This window comes from Macaca mulatta, chromosome 1 (genome assembly GCF_049350105.2).
Source record: "Macaca mulatta isolate MMU2019108-1 chromosome 1, T2T-MMU8v2.0, whole genome shotgun sequence".
NCBI classification, from domain to species: Eukaryota; Metazoa; Chordata; class Mammalia; order Primates; family Cercopithecidae; genus Macaca; species Macaca mulatta.
Window position 1 is genome coordinate 215,265,679 of NC_133406.1, and position 15,791 is coordinate 215,281,469.

Here is a 15,791-nt window from a genome sequence, read left to right on the forward strand (position 1 = left end):
CTGGGCACCAAGGCCAGGGGAGGAAGGCAGACATTTGGGCGAGCGGGGCGTTATACTCCCCTCTGCTCTTTAGCAGGCCAGGGGCTCAGATTTTATTAATAGGAAACAATTTCCCATATGCGACTGACTTTGCCTAGACCTGCAGCCCCTGGCACAGCCTGAGAAGAAAATTATGCTTCCCGGCATATTTTGCTCCCTTATAATTTGCCAAGGTAACTGTTGAGCTGGGAAGCCCACACCCCTCTCAGCCCTTTTCATGGGTTCCGCTGCCTTGCCCTGGAGCAGCTCAGTCCAGCAGAGGGCTTTATCTCCTTACCCAGTCAGGCCTTGCAATTAAAATCAGCAACTGTTATTGAACTGCCTCTTCCCGTGGCCATAATCTGCAATTCAAGCTTCATTTTCTCCCCATACTTTTGGATTTGCCAGTGTGTTTTGGTTAAAAATACTTTGCATTTCTGTAAGCGGTTTTTACAGGAGGCCACCTGGGGTGAGGTCATCACTGGGGAAAATTCCTGGGTGGAGTTTTCTGGGGGAGACTCGGGTTGGAAGGAAAGGCCTCAGCTGCTTTGCCACAGTGTCCCCAATGCCGCCTCTCTAGGCCCCGCTTGCATTGTTCCTTTTTGGGACAACTCGGATCATCTTTGGAAGATGGAAGTGAAATCTGTTTCCTGCAGCCTTTGACCATTCTTCCTACGCCTCTCCATGGCACACAAAGAATGCATCTCACTCCCTTCTTTCATTTTGCAGGACAGGAAACCAAGGTTCAAAGAGATACAGTGAATTCCCCCCTAAGCCATGCAGTCATTAGACTCATATCCACTTTGCCCCTGAGCCCTCACTGATGTCACAAAAATTGGGTCGGAGGCAGGGGAAAGGGAAGGGGGTCCTTGTTTGCACAGAGACAGTGGGGATGGGGGCTCTGCCAGGTCTTGGGAGGCCCTAGAGGCAGTGCCCATGGAACCTATCACTGCCAATTCTGGCTGACCATGACCATGTGACCAGGGCCCGTCTCTGCTTCCCAGAGCTGGGCTTCTCAACAGGCATGCGCATTCCAGGGGCCTGGGGGACTTGTCCACATCCTCACACCTAAGGACCCCAAACCCCATTCTGTTGCAGTGGGTGGGGCTGGGGGCTTGTGAATGATGTTCCATGGGTGACTGGCTATTATCTGGCTGAGAAACAAGTCTCTGAACAGAGAACAACTGAAAACTCTGCGACTGATTCTTTCTTGTAGGTCTAAGATGCACAGGTGAATTCATGATGTCTTTTTTTTTTTTTTTTGGGGGGACAGAGTCTCACTTTGTCGCCCAGGCTAGAGTGCAATGGCGCGGTCTCAGCTCACTGCAATCTCTGCCTCCCGGGTTCAAGCGATTTTCCTGCCTCAGCCTCCTGAGTAGCTGGGACTAGAGACATGTGCCACCACACCCAGCTAATTTTTGTATTTTTAGTAGAGACCGGGTTTCGCCCCGTTGGCCAGGCTGGTCTTGAACTCCTGACCTCGTGATCCACCTGCCTCGGCCTCCCGTCATGCACCTGGATGAATTCATGATTTCTACATTGTTGTGTAGTTTTTTGTTGTTGTTGTTTTGTTTTGTTTTAATTAAAGTTAGAGCCAGGTGTGGTGGCTCATGCCTGTAATCCCTGTACTTTGGGAGGCCAAGGCAGGTGGATCATTTGAGGTCAGGAGTTCGAGACCAGCCTGGCCAACGTGGTGAAACCCTGTCTCTATTAAAAATACAAAAAAGTAGCCAGACATGCTGGCACATGCCTGTAGTCCCAGCTACTCGGGAGGCTGAGTCAGGAGAATCAGTTGAACCTGGGAGGCAGAGGTTGCAGTGAGCCGAGATTCCGCTACTGCACTCCGGCCTGGGTGACAGGGCGAGGCTCTGTCTCAAAAACAAAACAAAACAAAACAAATTGAAGTTGGAAATGGGGAACCTGATCAAAGGGGCTGGGAAAGGATGCCTGGCCTCTCTTGGAGCCACTTCTAGGATGGATGACTCCACTTGGGACCCTCCCGAGAGCCTGGGGTAAAATGCAGGAGGCTCCTGCAGCAGGATAGGAGATGGAAAGCTGCAGCACTGACGGCGCCAGATAAGGTAGGTAGGATGTGGAAAACACAGGGCAGGCCTTCAGTAAACAGCAGCCATCACACCCGGCACCACAGCAGCGGACAACCACGGGCAAGCCCCCAGGATGCGTGGGAAGGCAAGTGGTGTCCAGGAGCACCGAGAGAATGCCTTGCTGGCTGCACAGCTCTGACAAACACATCCTCACTCAGCCCAGGGGCCTGGCAGGGTCTTCCTAGGAAGCCTGGGCAGGAACCTGCTGAATGAGGGGCAGTGGCGTCTCTGTACTCACGTTGCACCCAGTTCCCACTCACTGGGCTGAGGAAGTTGGGGTAGAGGCCAAACGGCTTTTCAATCTTCCTGAGGACCTTGCGGATGTTCCTGACCTGCCGAGAGACAGACACCAAATGAGCCTTCATGCTTCCGAAGAAGCCAACTGCACCCAGCCGGCTGAGGATGGGAGGCAGCTGGTTCAGATGCACGTAGGAAACCTTACGAGGAGGCAGGAAGGGAGAGCTGCCCAATGGACTGCAGACTCCAGCCCGGGGGTGGTGACATGGCCTTGCCCTGGTGTCACGTGCAGGGTGTGGCAGGGCCTGATCCATAAGCCTCTCCACTGACTGCTCTGCCTGGTGCCTGGACAGTCTCACCCCAGAACCACTGCCTGGCCAACTCCTACCCCACCCTACTCTCAACACGTCCTCATTGCTTGCTGCTTTAGGGGTCCTTTTTGAGGGGTTCTTTCGGGGAGGGTTCTTTTTTGTTTTGTTTTGAGACAGAGTAGCACTCTGTCACTCAGGCTGGAGTGCAGTGGCATGATCTCGGCTCACTGCAACCTCTGCCTCCCAGGTTCAAGCAATGTTCACGCCTCAGCCTCCTGACTAGCTAAGATTACAGGTCTGTGCCACCACACCCGGCTAATTTTTATATTTTTAGTAGAGACAGGGTTTCACCATGTCGGTCAAGCTGGTCTCAAACTCCTGACCTATTTTTTTTTTTTTGAGACAGAGTCTCACTCCATCACCCAGGCTGGAGTGTGGTGGCGCAATCTCAGCTCACTGCAACCTCTGCCTCCTGGGTTCAAGTGATTCTCCCATCTCAGCCTCCTCAGTAGCTAAGACTACAGGCATGCACCATGCCTGGCTAATTTTTGTATTTTTAGTAGAGATGGGGTTTCGCCATGTTGGCCAGGCTGGTCCTGAACTCTTGACCTCAAGTGATCCACCAGCCTCGGCCTCCCAAAGTGCTGGGATTATAGGTGTGAGCCACTGTGCCGGGCCTACGGAGGGTTCTTTTAAAGGTGGGGTTAAGTGACAGTAGCTCATTTGTTAGCTTTAGGTAAAATTGCCTTGCTAATAGGTCAAAAATGGTCAAATCCAACAATCCCACTATTGGGTATATATCCAAAGGAAATGACATCAGTATGTTGAAGAGATTACCTATATTCCTGTGTTCATGGCAGCATTATTCAAATAGGCAAGATATGGAATCAACCTAAGTGTCCATCAACAGATGAATGAATAAAGAAAATGTGGTATAGCCAGGCATGGTGGCTCACGCCTGTAATCCCAGCACTTTGGGAGGCCAAGGGAGGTGGATCACTTGAGGCCAGGAGTTTGAGACCAGTTGTGGCAACATGGTGAAACCCCATTTCTACTAAAAATACAAAAATTAGCCAGGCATGGTGGCACAGGCCTGTAATCTCAGCTACTCGGGAGGTGGAGGCAGGAGCACTGCTTGAACCTGGGAGGCAGAGGTTGCAGTGAGCAGAGATGGCGCTATTGTACTCCAGCCCGGATGCTGTTTAAAAAAAAGAAAGAAAGAAAAGAAAATGTGATATAGTATAGGCTAGGGGTGGTGGCTCACTCGTATAATCCCAGCACTTTGGGAGGCTGAGTTGGACAGATTGTCTGAGCCCAGGAGTTTGAGACCAGCCTGGGTAATATGGCGAAACCGTCTCTACAAAACATACAAAAATTAGCTGGGTGTGATGGCACATTCTTGTAGTCCCAGCCAGTCAGGAGGCTGAGGTAGGAGGATCATTTAAGCCCAGGAGATTGAGGCTGGAGTGAGCTATAATCATGCCATTCCACTTCAGCCTGGGCAACAGTGAGACCCTGCCTCAAAAAAAAAAAAAAAAAAAAAAGGAAAGAAAATGTGGTATACACAATGGAATATAATTCAATCTTAAAACAGAAAGAAATTCTGTCATTTGCAACATGTATGAACCCAGAAGATATTGTGTTAAGTGAAATACGCCGGGCCAGAAAGACAAATACTTGATCTCACTTATATGTGGAATGTAACAAAGTTGAACTCATCGAAGTAGAGAGTAGAGGCCGGGTGGCGTGGCTCACGCCTGTAGTCCCAGCACTTTGGGAGGCTGAGGTGGGCAGATCACTTGAGGTCAGGAGTTTGAGACCAGTCTGAACAACATGGTGAAACTCTGTCTCTACTAAAAATACAAAAATTACCTGGGCATGGTGGTGGGCACCTGTAATCCCAGCTACTCAGGAGGCTGAGGCAGGAGAATCGCTTGAACCTGGGAGGCGGAGGTTACAGTGAGCTGAGGTTATGCCACTGCACTCCAGCCTGGGTGACAGAGAGACTCCGTCTCAAATAAAAAAAAAAAAAAAAAAAAAGAAGTAGATGTAGAGAGTCGAATGGTGGTTACCAAGGGTTGGGGAGACGCTGATCAAAGGATATAAAATTTCAGTTAGGAGGAATTAAGTTTAAGAGATCAGCCGGGTGCGGTGGCTCGCGCCTGTAATCCCAGTACTTTGGGAGGCCGAGGCGGGCGGATCACGAGGTCAGGAGATCGAGACCATCCTGGCTAACACGGCGAAACCCCGTCTCTACTAAAAATACAAAAAACTAGCCGGGCGTAGTGGCGGGCACCTGTAGTCCCAGCTACTTGGGAGGCTGAGGCAGGAGAATGGCGTAAACCCGGGAGGCGGAGCTTGCAGTGAGCCGAGATTGTGCCACTGCACTGCAGCCTGGGCAACAGAGCAAGACTCTGTCTCAAAAAAAAAAAAAAAGTTTAAGAGATCTTTGGTATAAGACATGATGACTGTAGTTCATAACAATGTATTATATTCTTGAAAACTGCTTAGTGCTAAGTGTTGCTAACTTAAGTATTCTGGCCATTTAAAAAACAGTAAGTATATAAGGCAATCAAAAAAGGTCCAATATTGGCAGTTTCATATGGCCCAGTCTAGTAATATGCTATTTTATCTGATATCCTGGAATCATTTCAGGGAAGAGGCTTGGGCTCCTGAATAACCCATGCCCTAACAGGCATTTCAGGGTTTTAATAAAAAGAGTAATAATTATAAAAAGCAATGACAGCTGTTAACCTTTCTCAGTTCCGTAGAGCCAGATCTGTTATATACATTATCGCCAACCCTTATAACCGAGACAAGGGATTATCTCAGTGTAACAGACAAGAAACCTGAATCTCAGATAGGTTTGGTGACTTGCTGATGGCCACCTGGTCCTTAAGTGGCAGAGCCAGGACGTGAATGAATTCTGACAACATAAACCATACATATTCCTGCCCGACACAGGGCAGCACTGGGCCAATGCAGATCAGGGTGGTAACCACGGAGCAGAGGCTGCCCCAGCTGGATCAGGAAGAGGCTGGGTTTGCAACCTTTGGGACTCTGAAGGTGAGAAGTGGAATCCAGGAGGGCTTTATCCATAGTGCCTGCTCTCCGACAATGGTTAAATCCTACTCAGCACATCCTAGCCAGCACAAGACCCCTCGGGAGAGAAAGGCCCTTGGGACCACCCTGTCTCATGTTGATAGAGTTATGTGTGTACAGGGCCGGGAGTGCGGGACAGCCACCTTTCTGAGTCAGACCTTCCTTTCCAGGCGACAGCACTTGGCTTTGCCACGTCAGACTTCATATCCATTTATGTTAATGAAGTCCATTACCGGGACAGGAATGTGCTTGTACCTGAGTTACTCTCGACTGTCCTGGTGGTGAGCAGTGAAGCAGACTAAATTGGCTCCCCTGGAGAGTGCTGGCGCTTCTAGAATTTGGGCCAATTTGTTGACTGCCAATAATTGCCTCTGTGGGAGGCATGATTGGGGGATGAAAATAGCCAGAGTATGTAAATGTAGAGGAGACAGAGACAGACGGATGGACTCTAGAGCAAAAGCCTGCAGCCTGCTCTATCAATCTGGTCTGGAAGGAGCCAGCACGTCCTGGACTTCAATCACGGCTTTATCACTGACCAGCTGGATGGCCCAGGGCAAGTGACTTGACCTCTCTGAGTCTTAGTTTCCTCCTCTGTAAATATGGGAGCACCAGGAAGACCCACCTCACAGGGTTGTTGGGAGGAGCGGAGCTATTATAATGTGCCTAGCACATAGTGGGTGCTCAGGCAGGGGTAGCTATTACTCCAGAATAACCAGGACTGGAGTGAGTTCCCTGAACCACTCCATTCCGAGCTGGTCAGAACCTTCCTAGAGGAGTCTGACTTAAGAGCAATGGAAACAGGGAGGTTGGGGGATGGGACTTGGAGGTGGGGAAGGATCAGAAAATAAGAGCTACCGGGAAGTGAGGTTAAACTCACTGCACGAGCTTTCAAACGGGGGAGTTTCAGGGAGGCAGAGTCCCTCTCAATGTAAGGAAAACACTTTTGAAGGAAGGGCTGCCAGGAGGATGAGCTGTTAAGGGTGGCAGTGAGCTCCTTGTCAGCGAAAGTAATCAAGAAGAGGCTGAACAGCTCTTCTTGAGCTTCTTAAGGACACTCAGGTGGACTCCTACATTGAGTAAGTAGTGCTCCCAAACCATGCGTCAAAAAGCACATGAATGCGTATTAAAAATGTAGATGCCTGGCCCTGGAGCGAAGCCCAGAAATCTGTTTCCTCACAGCTGAGCCAGGTGATGCTTTGAGGCTGGATGGCGACATTATACTGGGAGCCATGGGGTAGCTGTGGGAATCGATCATCTCCCAGTTGCCAAGCTGGGAGCTGTGGCGTAGAGGTGGGAATCTATCAGTCATCTCCCAGCTCCCATACTGGTCTAAGAGGCGGGCATTCCAGGGGGAAGACAAGGCTTTGGGAGTGGCGCCGCCACAAAGTTCTCCCTGGAGGGCTCTAGAGGATGGGCAGGGCTTCCATCTCCCCAGGCAGCCCTCAGGGAGGGACCGTAGCTGCTGGAGCCTGAGTGCCATCTGAGGGAGGTGTGAGCACTTCCCTTCTTTGGATTTAAGATCAGACCTACAGCGACCCTTCCAGGTAGTGGGGACTGCCCAGGGCCAGTTATGGGCAGCTGTCAGGGCTGACTGGTGCTCTCAGCTTCCCGTGTGGCCTTGAACAGCAGGAATGAACAGTTGGGGCATCTGCCATGGCAGGGTATTGCCATGCCAGCCTGTTGACGGCATGAGCTAAACAGGCACAGGGAAGAAGGCAGGCAGATCTCACATGGAAAAGCTAAACATCTCTGGAAAGGGGACTTCTGCACCAGGTGGCCAATTCCTGCCAATGCAAGGTGGTGCCTAGATTTCAGTTGCACTTTCTCCAGACTTCACATATGGGTGGTTGCCACTGAGCTGACGCAGACCAGTGAGAACCTTTTCCCCAGCAGAATTTTGTCTCTCCCTTTCCCTCTGTAGAATCTTACTGACTCTGCGTGCTCACCTTCCCTGCCACCTGGCGTTAGGGCACAGGTAGATGCTATTTGCTATCTTAGCGGTAGCTTGGGCTCCCGGGCTCCCCACTGCCCTCCTGCTGATCCACGAGGGAGGACACATTCGCCTCTGAAAACCCCGTGGCAGCTGCACGCTCATCCCTCTGCTCGGCAGGAAGAAGGTGGGAGCTGTTTGGGAGGGAGTGGGGAGGAGACTTGCCTTTTCAGCGAAGACCTGGTTGCCAGAGAGCTCGGTGAGGTGTAAGAATTCCAAGTGCAGGGATCCAAACTCCGCCAAGATGCTGCTGCTGCCGGCCGTGGCCCAGCCCCAGCTCCCGCTGAAAAGACAGAAGCAGCCCCCATCATCCCCCCGCTGGCCAGGCCGGCTCCTCTGCTGAGAGTAACGGCAGCTGCTCGGTGGGGGCACCTACTACGTGCCAGGCACGGAACCAGGAGCTTTTGCCGTACAATTCCAGTGAATCCTCCTGATGAGGACACTGAGATAAAGTAACTCACTGAAGCTCATTTGAACCCAGGCCTGACTTGGAATATTCTCTGTTCCATCATCAAGCAACCCCTGTAAGAGTTAGGAACTCGAGACCTGGTACAAGAGTTATGCTGAATTTACAGATGATGTGGTTAATGCCGTCGGGGACCACAAAGACCCCACAGAACACCCAGTTGCTGTCCTCTGGCTGAAGGCGCCGGATGGCTCACAACCACTGGTGGTTCTGCATGTGGAGGATAAACAGTGCTGTGATTCGGGTGCAAATGGGGCCCATGAAAAGCAGTGCCCTGCCTAGCTCTTTCCCTCTCCCAGCACCCTGTCAGTGCTGCCCACGGACACGAAACAGCCCCGGCCTGGAATTTCATGGAACCTACACGAGACAGGCAGGGAGTTCTGGTGTGACCACACATCTGGAGCTGTGTGCTTTCAAAGACAAAGAATGCAGAGGCTGGATCCTGGTTAATCCTCACAGCTGCCCCTTTTGCAAATGGGGTAAACAAGGCACAGGACAGTGATGTCCCCCGCCTGAGATCACACAGTAATTCGAAGAGCTGGGATCCAGCGCTGGCTCTGACGCCAGAGCCTGTGCTAACTGCTGTGCAGCTTGCTTCTCTTTTGATCACAGGATAGGGAACAAGGACACTGCCTTTCCAGGAGCATTCATTTACAGTCTCCCTGAGATCTGGAGCCAGAAGGTGCAGGTTCAAGTGTCACTCAGCTGGAGACCTTGGGCAAACCACTTAATCCTTGCTTGCCTCAGTGCCTGCCTCCGTAAGACACGGCAAAGGTGATGCCTCCATCTCCTAGGTTCATGCCTCCTCCTTCCTGGGCTTTTGTGGGGATAAAGAGGAAAAGAGGGTGCAGAATGGGGGTGGTTCTGGGCAAGCTGCTCCCCCTCCCTGCGCCTCAGTCTCCTCTATGTATCATGATTATCTTTCCTGTGGGACATTTAGGACAACTAGGGGCACACGGTCTCTGCAGGAAGGCTGTGGACAGAGGTGGGGCAGAGCAGGGTGGAGTGACGTCCTCCCATTTGTAGCGGCTCTGAGGTGCAGTTAGTGTGGGACAGGTTGAGGGACGGGCTCTGCCAGGGGCACTCTGCTTCCTTGCTGCTGGTCGCACTGCCCTCCCAGGAACTGGCCCATCTGCCCCTCTGTCTCCATGGACGGACTTAGGAAGGCAGGCGTGGGTGTGTGGAGGTCACTGTTTGCCACTTGAGGGGTGCTGCTTTTCCTGGGGTAGGGCTGGGGCTCCCCTGATGCTGCTGTTCTCTCTTAACTCCGTTCTTGGGGCTGGATGTGGTTTCTGGGAAAGTAGGGACACTTACCAGCCTCCCAGCTTCTGGGAACAGATGGAGGACTCAGGTTTTGAGATCTTTGGGGTCAGGTGACCTCAACACATGTAGAGACAGCCACCCCCTTCATCCTGGCTTGGGGCAGGGGACAGTGGGGGAGGGATGGGTTGCACAGGAGGGGAAACTTGGCTCCTGATCTGAATAAACAAAAGAACTTCCATTTATTGAGCTGCTATAATGTGCCAGGCACTGGGGCAAGCAGTTTACATCATTACTTCATTGAAAGCCCATAACATAAAGCATCATTCATACCCCTATGCAAAGGAGGAAACTGAGGCTCACACAGGGAAGTGAAGTGTTTGAGGTCAGAGGCAGAAGATGATGGAGACAAGATTCAAACAGGTCTGCTGGGCCTCCCACCCTAAGACGGCCCTGCACTCACCCAGAGGGAAAGAGGGAGCTGCCATCCTGCCCCCTCTCTGTCCCTCTTCCCCCAAGGCTAGCTGAGACTTCTCTCTCCAGCTTGTGATCTCAGTGAGTCTCAGAGAGCTTCCTGAATAATTCATTCTTCCTGTATTCTCAGGGAAGTTTAAAGTAGGAAAAAGCCACCAGCCCTCCAGCTGTCTTTTGTTCTCATTTTCCTCCACGTGGGCCTCTCCTTCCTCTCTCCCACTCCCACACGCTCACCCTCCCGAGTGGGCTTCCTGTGGTGGAGACGCCCTGGCAGACAAGTGAGCCGGCCTGGGCAGAGGCGGGCAGGTGGCTGGGTGCCTTTCCTCTCCTGCCCAGCTTCCAACGCTGGCTTCTCCGAGTCCCAGCAAGGTGACCTCGGGCAGGTTGGTTAACTTCCCTAGAACTCAGTTTCCTCATCCCTTAAGTGACAGCACCCACACTTCATAGAGTTATTGTGAGGTATAAATTATGCATGTAAGTATTGTCATTTTTATCATTATGTAATTATGCACATGTAAATGTTGTTGTTACTAAGTTTCTAATCTGTGCTAGGTGGTTCTGGTGGTTCTTATTTTACCTTCACAACCAACTTCGGAGGTAGATACCATTATCTTTATTTCATAGAATGAGGGCGAGGCCACACAGTAAGTGGTAGAACTGAATCCAATTCCAAATCCTAGGTGTTCTGTGCCCCAAATGCATCTGCTCTGGGCAGCATCCCAGAGACCAGGAGGTCCTCTGCTCAGCCCTGTGAGCCAATGTGCCAGCAGGAAGCTCTGCCCTCCTCTCCCAGCCTTTCAAGTGCAAGTGGGCACAGAGCCTGTGTGTTCTCTTTCCTGGCAGGAGGGGGCTGCTCCACAATGCCCCTCCCCACCCTGGCTATAGCTTCTAGGCAGGTACACTCATGAGTATGGTGTAATCATCAACTTTGGAGGCAGACAGACTGGGCTTCTAATTAAGTTTGCTTTGCTGCTGTGTGACCTCAGGTAAGTTACCTCACCTCTCTGAGCCTCAGTTTCTTTACTGGTAAAATGGAGTCCCTGTGGTTGCTGTAAGGTTGAAAAGACAATCCATGTCACGTGCTCACGTGATGCCTGACGCACAGTGACTTCTCACCAGACATTTGCGATTGTGAAGACATGTCTATTTGTGTGTGGCGGAAGCATGCACGTGTAAACGGATATTCGTTTGTGAATGTGTGTGCCTGTGTATGGATGCCAGCGTGTCTGCGACAAAGGCCAGCTTGTGTATCCGGGCCTTTATGATCTATAAGGGTGGCAGGAGAGTGTTTGCATGTGTGTGAGACAGCATGAGTGAAAGAGACCGACTTGGCTGCAGAGGTCCTTGCACGGGCCGTCGTCACTCTCCCAGGCAGTCCAGTGTCCCTGAAGGTCCCAGGTCAGGCTGGCCCTGCCTCAGTCTCCCAGGCTGGTCTGTGCAGACACCAGGGAGGAGGTGCAGCTCAAACCTGCTGGGGAATGGCCTCCCCTCAGGGTCCTTCCTACCCTGATGTGTAGGGCAGGGCTGGTTACCTACTCTCCTGGAGGGCCCACGTTCTTGCCCCTCCTGTCAGGGCTGCCCACAGTGAGCCCTGCCGGGGGCAGGTGCAACAACAGTAGCCCAGCTCCTGCCAGGAGGCCCCCTCTGAAGAGCAAACTCAGTGCCACATGGGCCCATACAGCCCTGCCACTCTCCGAGGCAGGCATTTTTAGCAACAGCCTCTCTTACCAAGAACAAAAAGGGGGATGTTGCCAGGAAATACACATGAACGCACATGGCATGGAGAACACACAAACAGCCTAAAAGCAAACGCACTTCCTTAATCAGAAATGTCAGGATTCGTGTCAGATCAGGTCCCTGCTCTGAGAGACCTAGGGAAGGGCTAGGGACAGAAGAGGAAAGGATGCCCCCAACGAGGTCCTACCCCAGACCCGGGGAGGGGGAGCCAGAGGACAGTGTGTGTGTGTCTGGGCTTCATGACAGCTGGCCGTGTCTCTCCAGGATCAGGGTTTATGGAAGAGGGATCTGAGCAGAGATCCAAGAGTCCAGCTCTGAGGAGTCAACCCTGGCATCGAGACTGGGATTTCTCCAGCCCCTGAGAGCACCCCCCTCCCTGGCCTATGGTGAGATTCCAGTGAGCTCACACCCTGGGAATTCTTCCCGACCACAGGGAGGACAGTTGATGAAGATGCTGAACATGCCAAGCCCTCTTTTTGCAAGACCAGAGAAAGGTGGTGAAGCCCTTGAGGCTGACATGAAGGGTGGAACCTCCCCAGGACAGTGACCGGAGCTACAGGTCCTCCAACCAGAGCCCAGGGCCCCTGCCTCTCCTCCTGGACAGCTGGCTGAAGCTTCTGTTGGGTTGAGAGCCCTGAGATAAGAAATCACTTCGGGAGATGGGATGGGAAGTCTGGTACGGTGGAACATCACAGCCTTCCTAGGGTCGGGGTTGTTGGAGGGCCTCGAGGATGGCCCCAGAGAGCTGCTGGGTGCCCAGGGATGTGGCTTCTAGTAAGTAGCTCCATGCAGCACAGGGACAGTGGCTAGGGCTCCTTGAGAGCTAGGCTCCTGTCCGGGAGGGCTGGGATCCTGAGATCTCCTAGCAGCTTCGGGGACCTCCTCACTGGGGGAGGAGGAGGGTGTGATGTGCCTGCTGGCTCTGGAACCCCAATGGGGGAAGAGAGTGTTTGGGGCCACTGTGGAGGGCTCTTAAGACAGCACTGTGGGATGTCCAGAGGAACTGCCCCTGCCCACCCCAGGAGGTTCAGGCTTATGTGGACTAAACCCTGAGACCCAGGTTTGGTGACAAACACCTGTCCAGGAAAGTCGTTGGCACTTTTACTGTGCCACTGACTCACTGTGGCTCCCAAGGCAGGTATGGTCCTCTCCCTGAGCCTCAGTTTCTACATCATAAAAGAACGAGCTTGACAAAGGTGGTTCCAAGGGTCCTCCCTCCTGCTTGCCTGCCCACTGCCCCTGGAGCCTCCTCACCAGCCCCACCCAGAGAAGACATACAAGCGGCGGGCATGGTCGCAGCAAAGCCCCAGTGGGGAACGAGATGGCGTCCTACCTTTTGAAGCTCACCACGCCCTTTGGGATTCCTGTGGGGGTGTTGAACGCCGGCAGGAGCTTCTCTCCCAGCCTGATGGCCTTTATTCGGAACACCTGTAAAGGAAGGGGGTCAAAGGGCTTTCGACTCCAGGCTGGGTGAGGGAAGATCAACCCCAGAACTGCTGCAGGCAGGATGAACCACCCAGGGCTGCAGGCCTAGAGTGGGCGGCAGTGCTGCAGCCCACCAGCCCAGCCCTTCCAACTGCTGGCCACGTGGACTTGGGCAAGGTACTTCTGAGCCTCAGCTTTTGTCCATAAAATAGGATAATATTGGCCTTCTTACAGAGTTGTTGGGAGAAATAAAAATTAGATAATTGTGGCAAAGCATCTACCACAGTGTCAGGACTCTGGTGGCAAAGGCTGGATGCTGCTCATTGGGACGGGGCGGCTACTGGGAAGATGAGGGAGAAAGCAGTGAGGTGCCGGGGGCGGGGGGCACCTCCAAGTCCAGATGAAGACCTGGCAGAAACGGGCCGGTCTCCAAAGGTCCGTGCCTGCCCACACTGCAGGACGATACCACAGGCAGAGGGCATGGGAACGGGTAGTGCCATTCGGACAGACTGTCAAGAGCACTGGACTGGGAGCCAATACCACCCTCAGGTTCCAGAGACCACTTCCTCCTGGGCGACAGTTTCCCTCTTCCTGCATAACAGCAGTGGACAGGCCTGTCCCACTTTGACATCCTGATCCTGCCCACCGTTCCTATTTCACAGACGGGAAATGAAGGGAGAGGGTGAGTAGCTTATCCTCAACCACCCACAGGATAGCAAGGGAGCCACAGGGAGATCCCAGGCGTCACGGCCCCTGCCTGAGGCTCGGACCCCTTCAAACTGTTCTGAGATGTCTGATTAATTCAAAAGGACCTGTGACCTTCTGACCCAGCTGTTTCCTGCCTGGGAATTTATTCTGAAGAAATAATCGAGAATGTTGTAAAGATTTATTTATGGCCGGGCGCGGTGGCTCAAGCCTGTAATCCCAGCACTTTGGGAGGCCGAGACGGGCGGATCACGAGGTCAGGAGATCGAGATCATCCTGGCTCACACGGTGAAACCCCATTTCTACTAAAAAAAATACAAAAAACCAGCCGGGCGAGGTGGCAGGCGCCTGTAGTCCCAGCTACTCGGGAGGCTGAGGCAGGAGAATGGCATGAATCTGGGAGGCGGAGCTTGCAGTGAGCTGAGATCCGGCCACAGCACTCCAGACTGGGTGACAGAGCAAGGCTCCGTCTCAAAAAAAAAAAAAAAAAAAAAAAAGACTTATTTACTCCAGCACTGTTTAGAATAATGGGAAAAACTGGAAGTGTTCTAAATATCAAACAATAGGAAAGTGGTTAGATAATGGCTCCATGCAACAAAATCACATGCAGCTATTGAAACGATGCTGTGGGCTGGGCGCGGTGGCTCACACCTGTAATCCCAGCACTTTGGGAGGCCGAGGTGAGCGGATCACCTGAGGTCAGGAGTTGAGACCAGCCTGGCCAACATGGAGAAACCCCATCTCTACTAAAAATACAAAAAATAGCCGGGCGTGGTGGCAGGCGCCTGTAATCCCAGCTACTCGGGAGGCTGAGGCAGGAGAATCACCTGAACCTGGGAAGCAGAAGTTCCAGTGAGCTCATCTCAAAAATAAATAAAATAAAATAAAATAAAATGCTGCTGTAGACGAATATTAACAGCAAAGAAAGGGTTTATAATCTATTAAGAGAAATACATTTCAAAACGGAGTAATTCAACTTTGGTAAAGATCCCGTGGACGTGGAAGAAAGGAAAGAAATATAACAAAATATTAATAATGGCCTTCTAGGGGGTTAAGTGTATGGATCATTTTTATTTTCTTTTGGCTCATCTCTATTTCCTCTGTGATTTTCATAATAAAAGAACAGCCACAATAAATGTTATTTATTTTTAAAAGATGAGACACAAGCCCCTAGGAAACCACTCAGAGTGGGGAATACACAGGTCTTTTCACTTCTGGAGCTTGAGGGGGCCCAGTTTGCTGACCTCCTGTGGTCCTTGCAAAACAAAGCCTTCTTGAGTCCTGCCCCGGCTCCCCGACAATTAGAAATTGCCGAGGCAGCTGTGTAGGGAATGCAGTGGGAGGGGAATTTCAGGACACTTTAAAAGGGATGTGGACTTGAGGTCTCTGAGGTGGGGGTGGTTTTCTTCTCGTGGGAGGGAGGGGCTGCGCTGCGTCTGGCAGTGATGGGTCAGAGAAGATGAGAATGTCTAGTGCCAGACAGAGGGGCCCAGAAGCGGGCACAGGGACCAGCCCCAGCAGATCCCTTGGGGAGCTGGTCTAGGATTCAGATTCCAAAGCCCAGAATGACAGACAGATCTGCTCTCTGGGATTCTGGTGCACAGCCAGGCTTAGTAACAACAAAGGGCTCTCAAGGCCCTTGGTCGCACTGAGGCTCTTTATCTCTTCATTTGCCCCCAGGGAGGCTGCCCAAGGTGAACAAAGGAACCCACCAGAACCACAGCCCAGATGCTGAGGCTCCACGCAGCCGTCTGGCTGCCCTCAGCCCTGGGGATGCTGAACTAACACTTCTTAGATGCTCCTCTCTGCCAGCAAACCACATCCCCTCCTCTGAAGGCCCTGCTGCTGGCTGGCACTGCAGGTCTCAGCTGTCCCCGGAAGGATGCTGAGTGAATGTGTGCGGACAGGCGTGCCCGGCCTCAGCCCTTGCAACAGCCTGTGGGGAAGGCGCTGACCCACTG

At 52.3% G+C, this 15,791-nt stretch overlaps 1 protein-coding gene and 1 long non-coding RNA gene across 12 annotated transcripts in view; both read right to left on the reverse strand.

Moving 5' to 3' along the window:
* MAN1C1 (mannosidase alpha class 1C member 1) overlaps nucleotides 1-15,791 on the reverse strand; it is a 173,109-nt gene that overhangs the window by 21,027 nt on the left and 136,291 nt on the right. For 10 of the 11 annotated variants that reach the window (XM_077968783.1, XM_077968776.1, XM_077968757.1 and 7 more), the window contains 3 exons: nucleotides 13,034-13,128; nucleotides 7,929-8,046; nucleotides 2,362-2,455 (listed from right to left, as the gene is read on the reverse strand). The exons of the other annotated variant lie outside the window; for it this stretch is intronic. In XM_077968783.1, coding sequence (XP_077824909.1) covers nucleotides 2,362-2,455; nucleotides 7,929-8,046; nucleotides 13,034-13,128 — 307 coding nt within the window. The remainder of the gene's footprint in view (nucleotides 1-2,361; nucleotides 2,456-7,928; nucleotides 8,047-13,033; nucleotides 13,129-15,791) is intronic. 11 annotated transcript variants of the gene reach the window in all.
* Nucleotides 3,385-4,225, reverse strand: LOC144335181 (uncharacterized). The gene is made up of 2 exons (XR_013405768.1): nucleotides 3,936-4,225; nucleotides 3,385-3,670 (listed from the first exon to the last, which is right to left on the reverse strand). It is a non-coding gene; the product is annotated as an uncharacterized LOC144335181 (long non-coding RNA).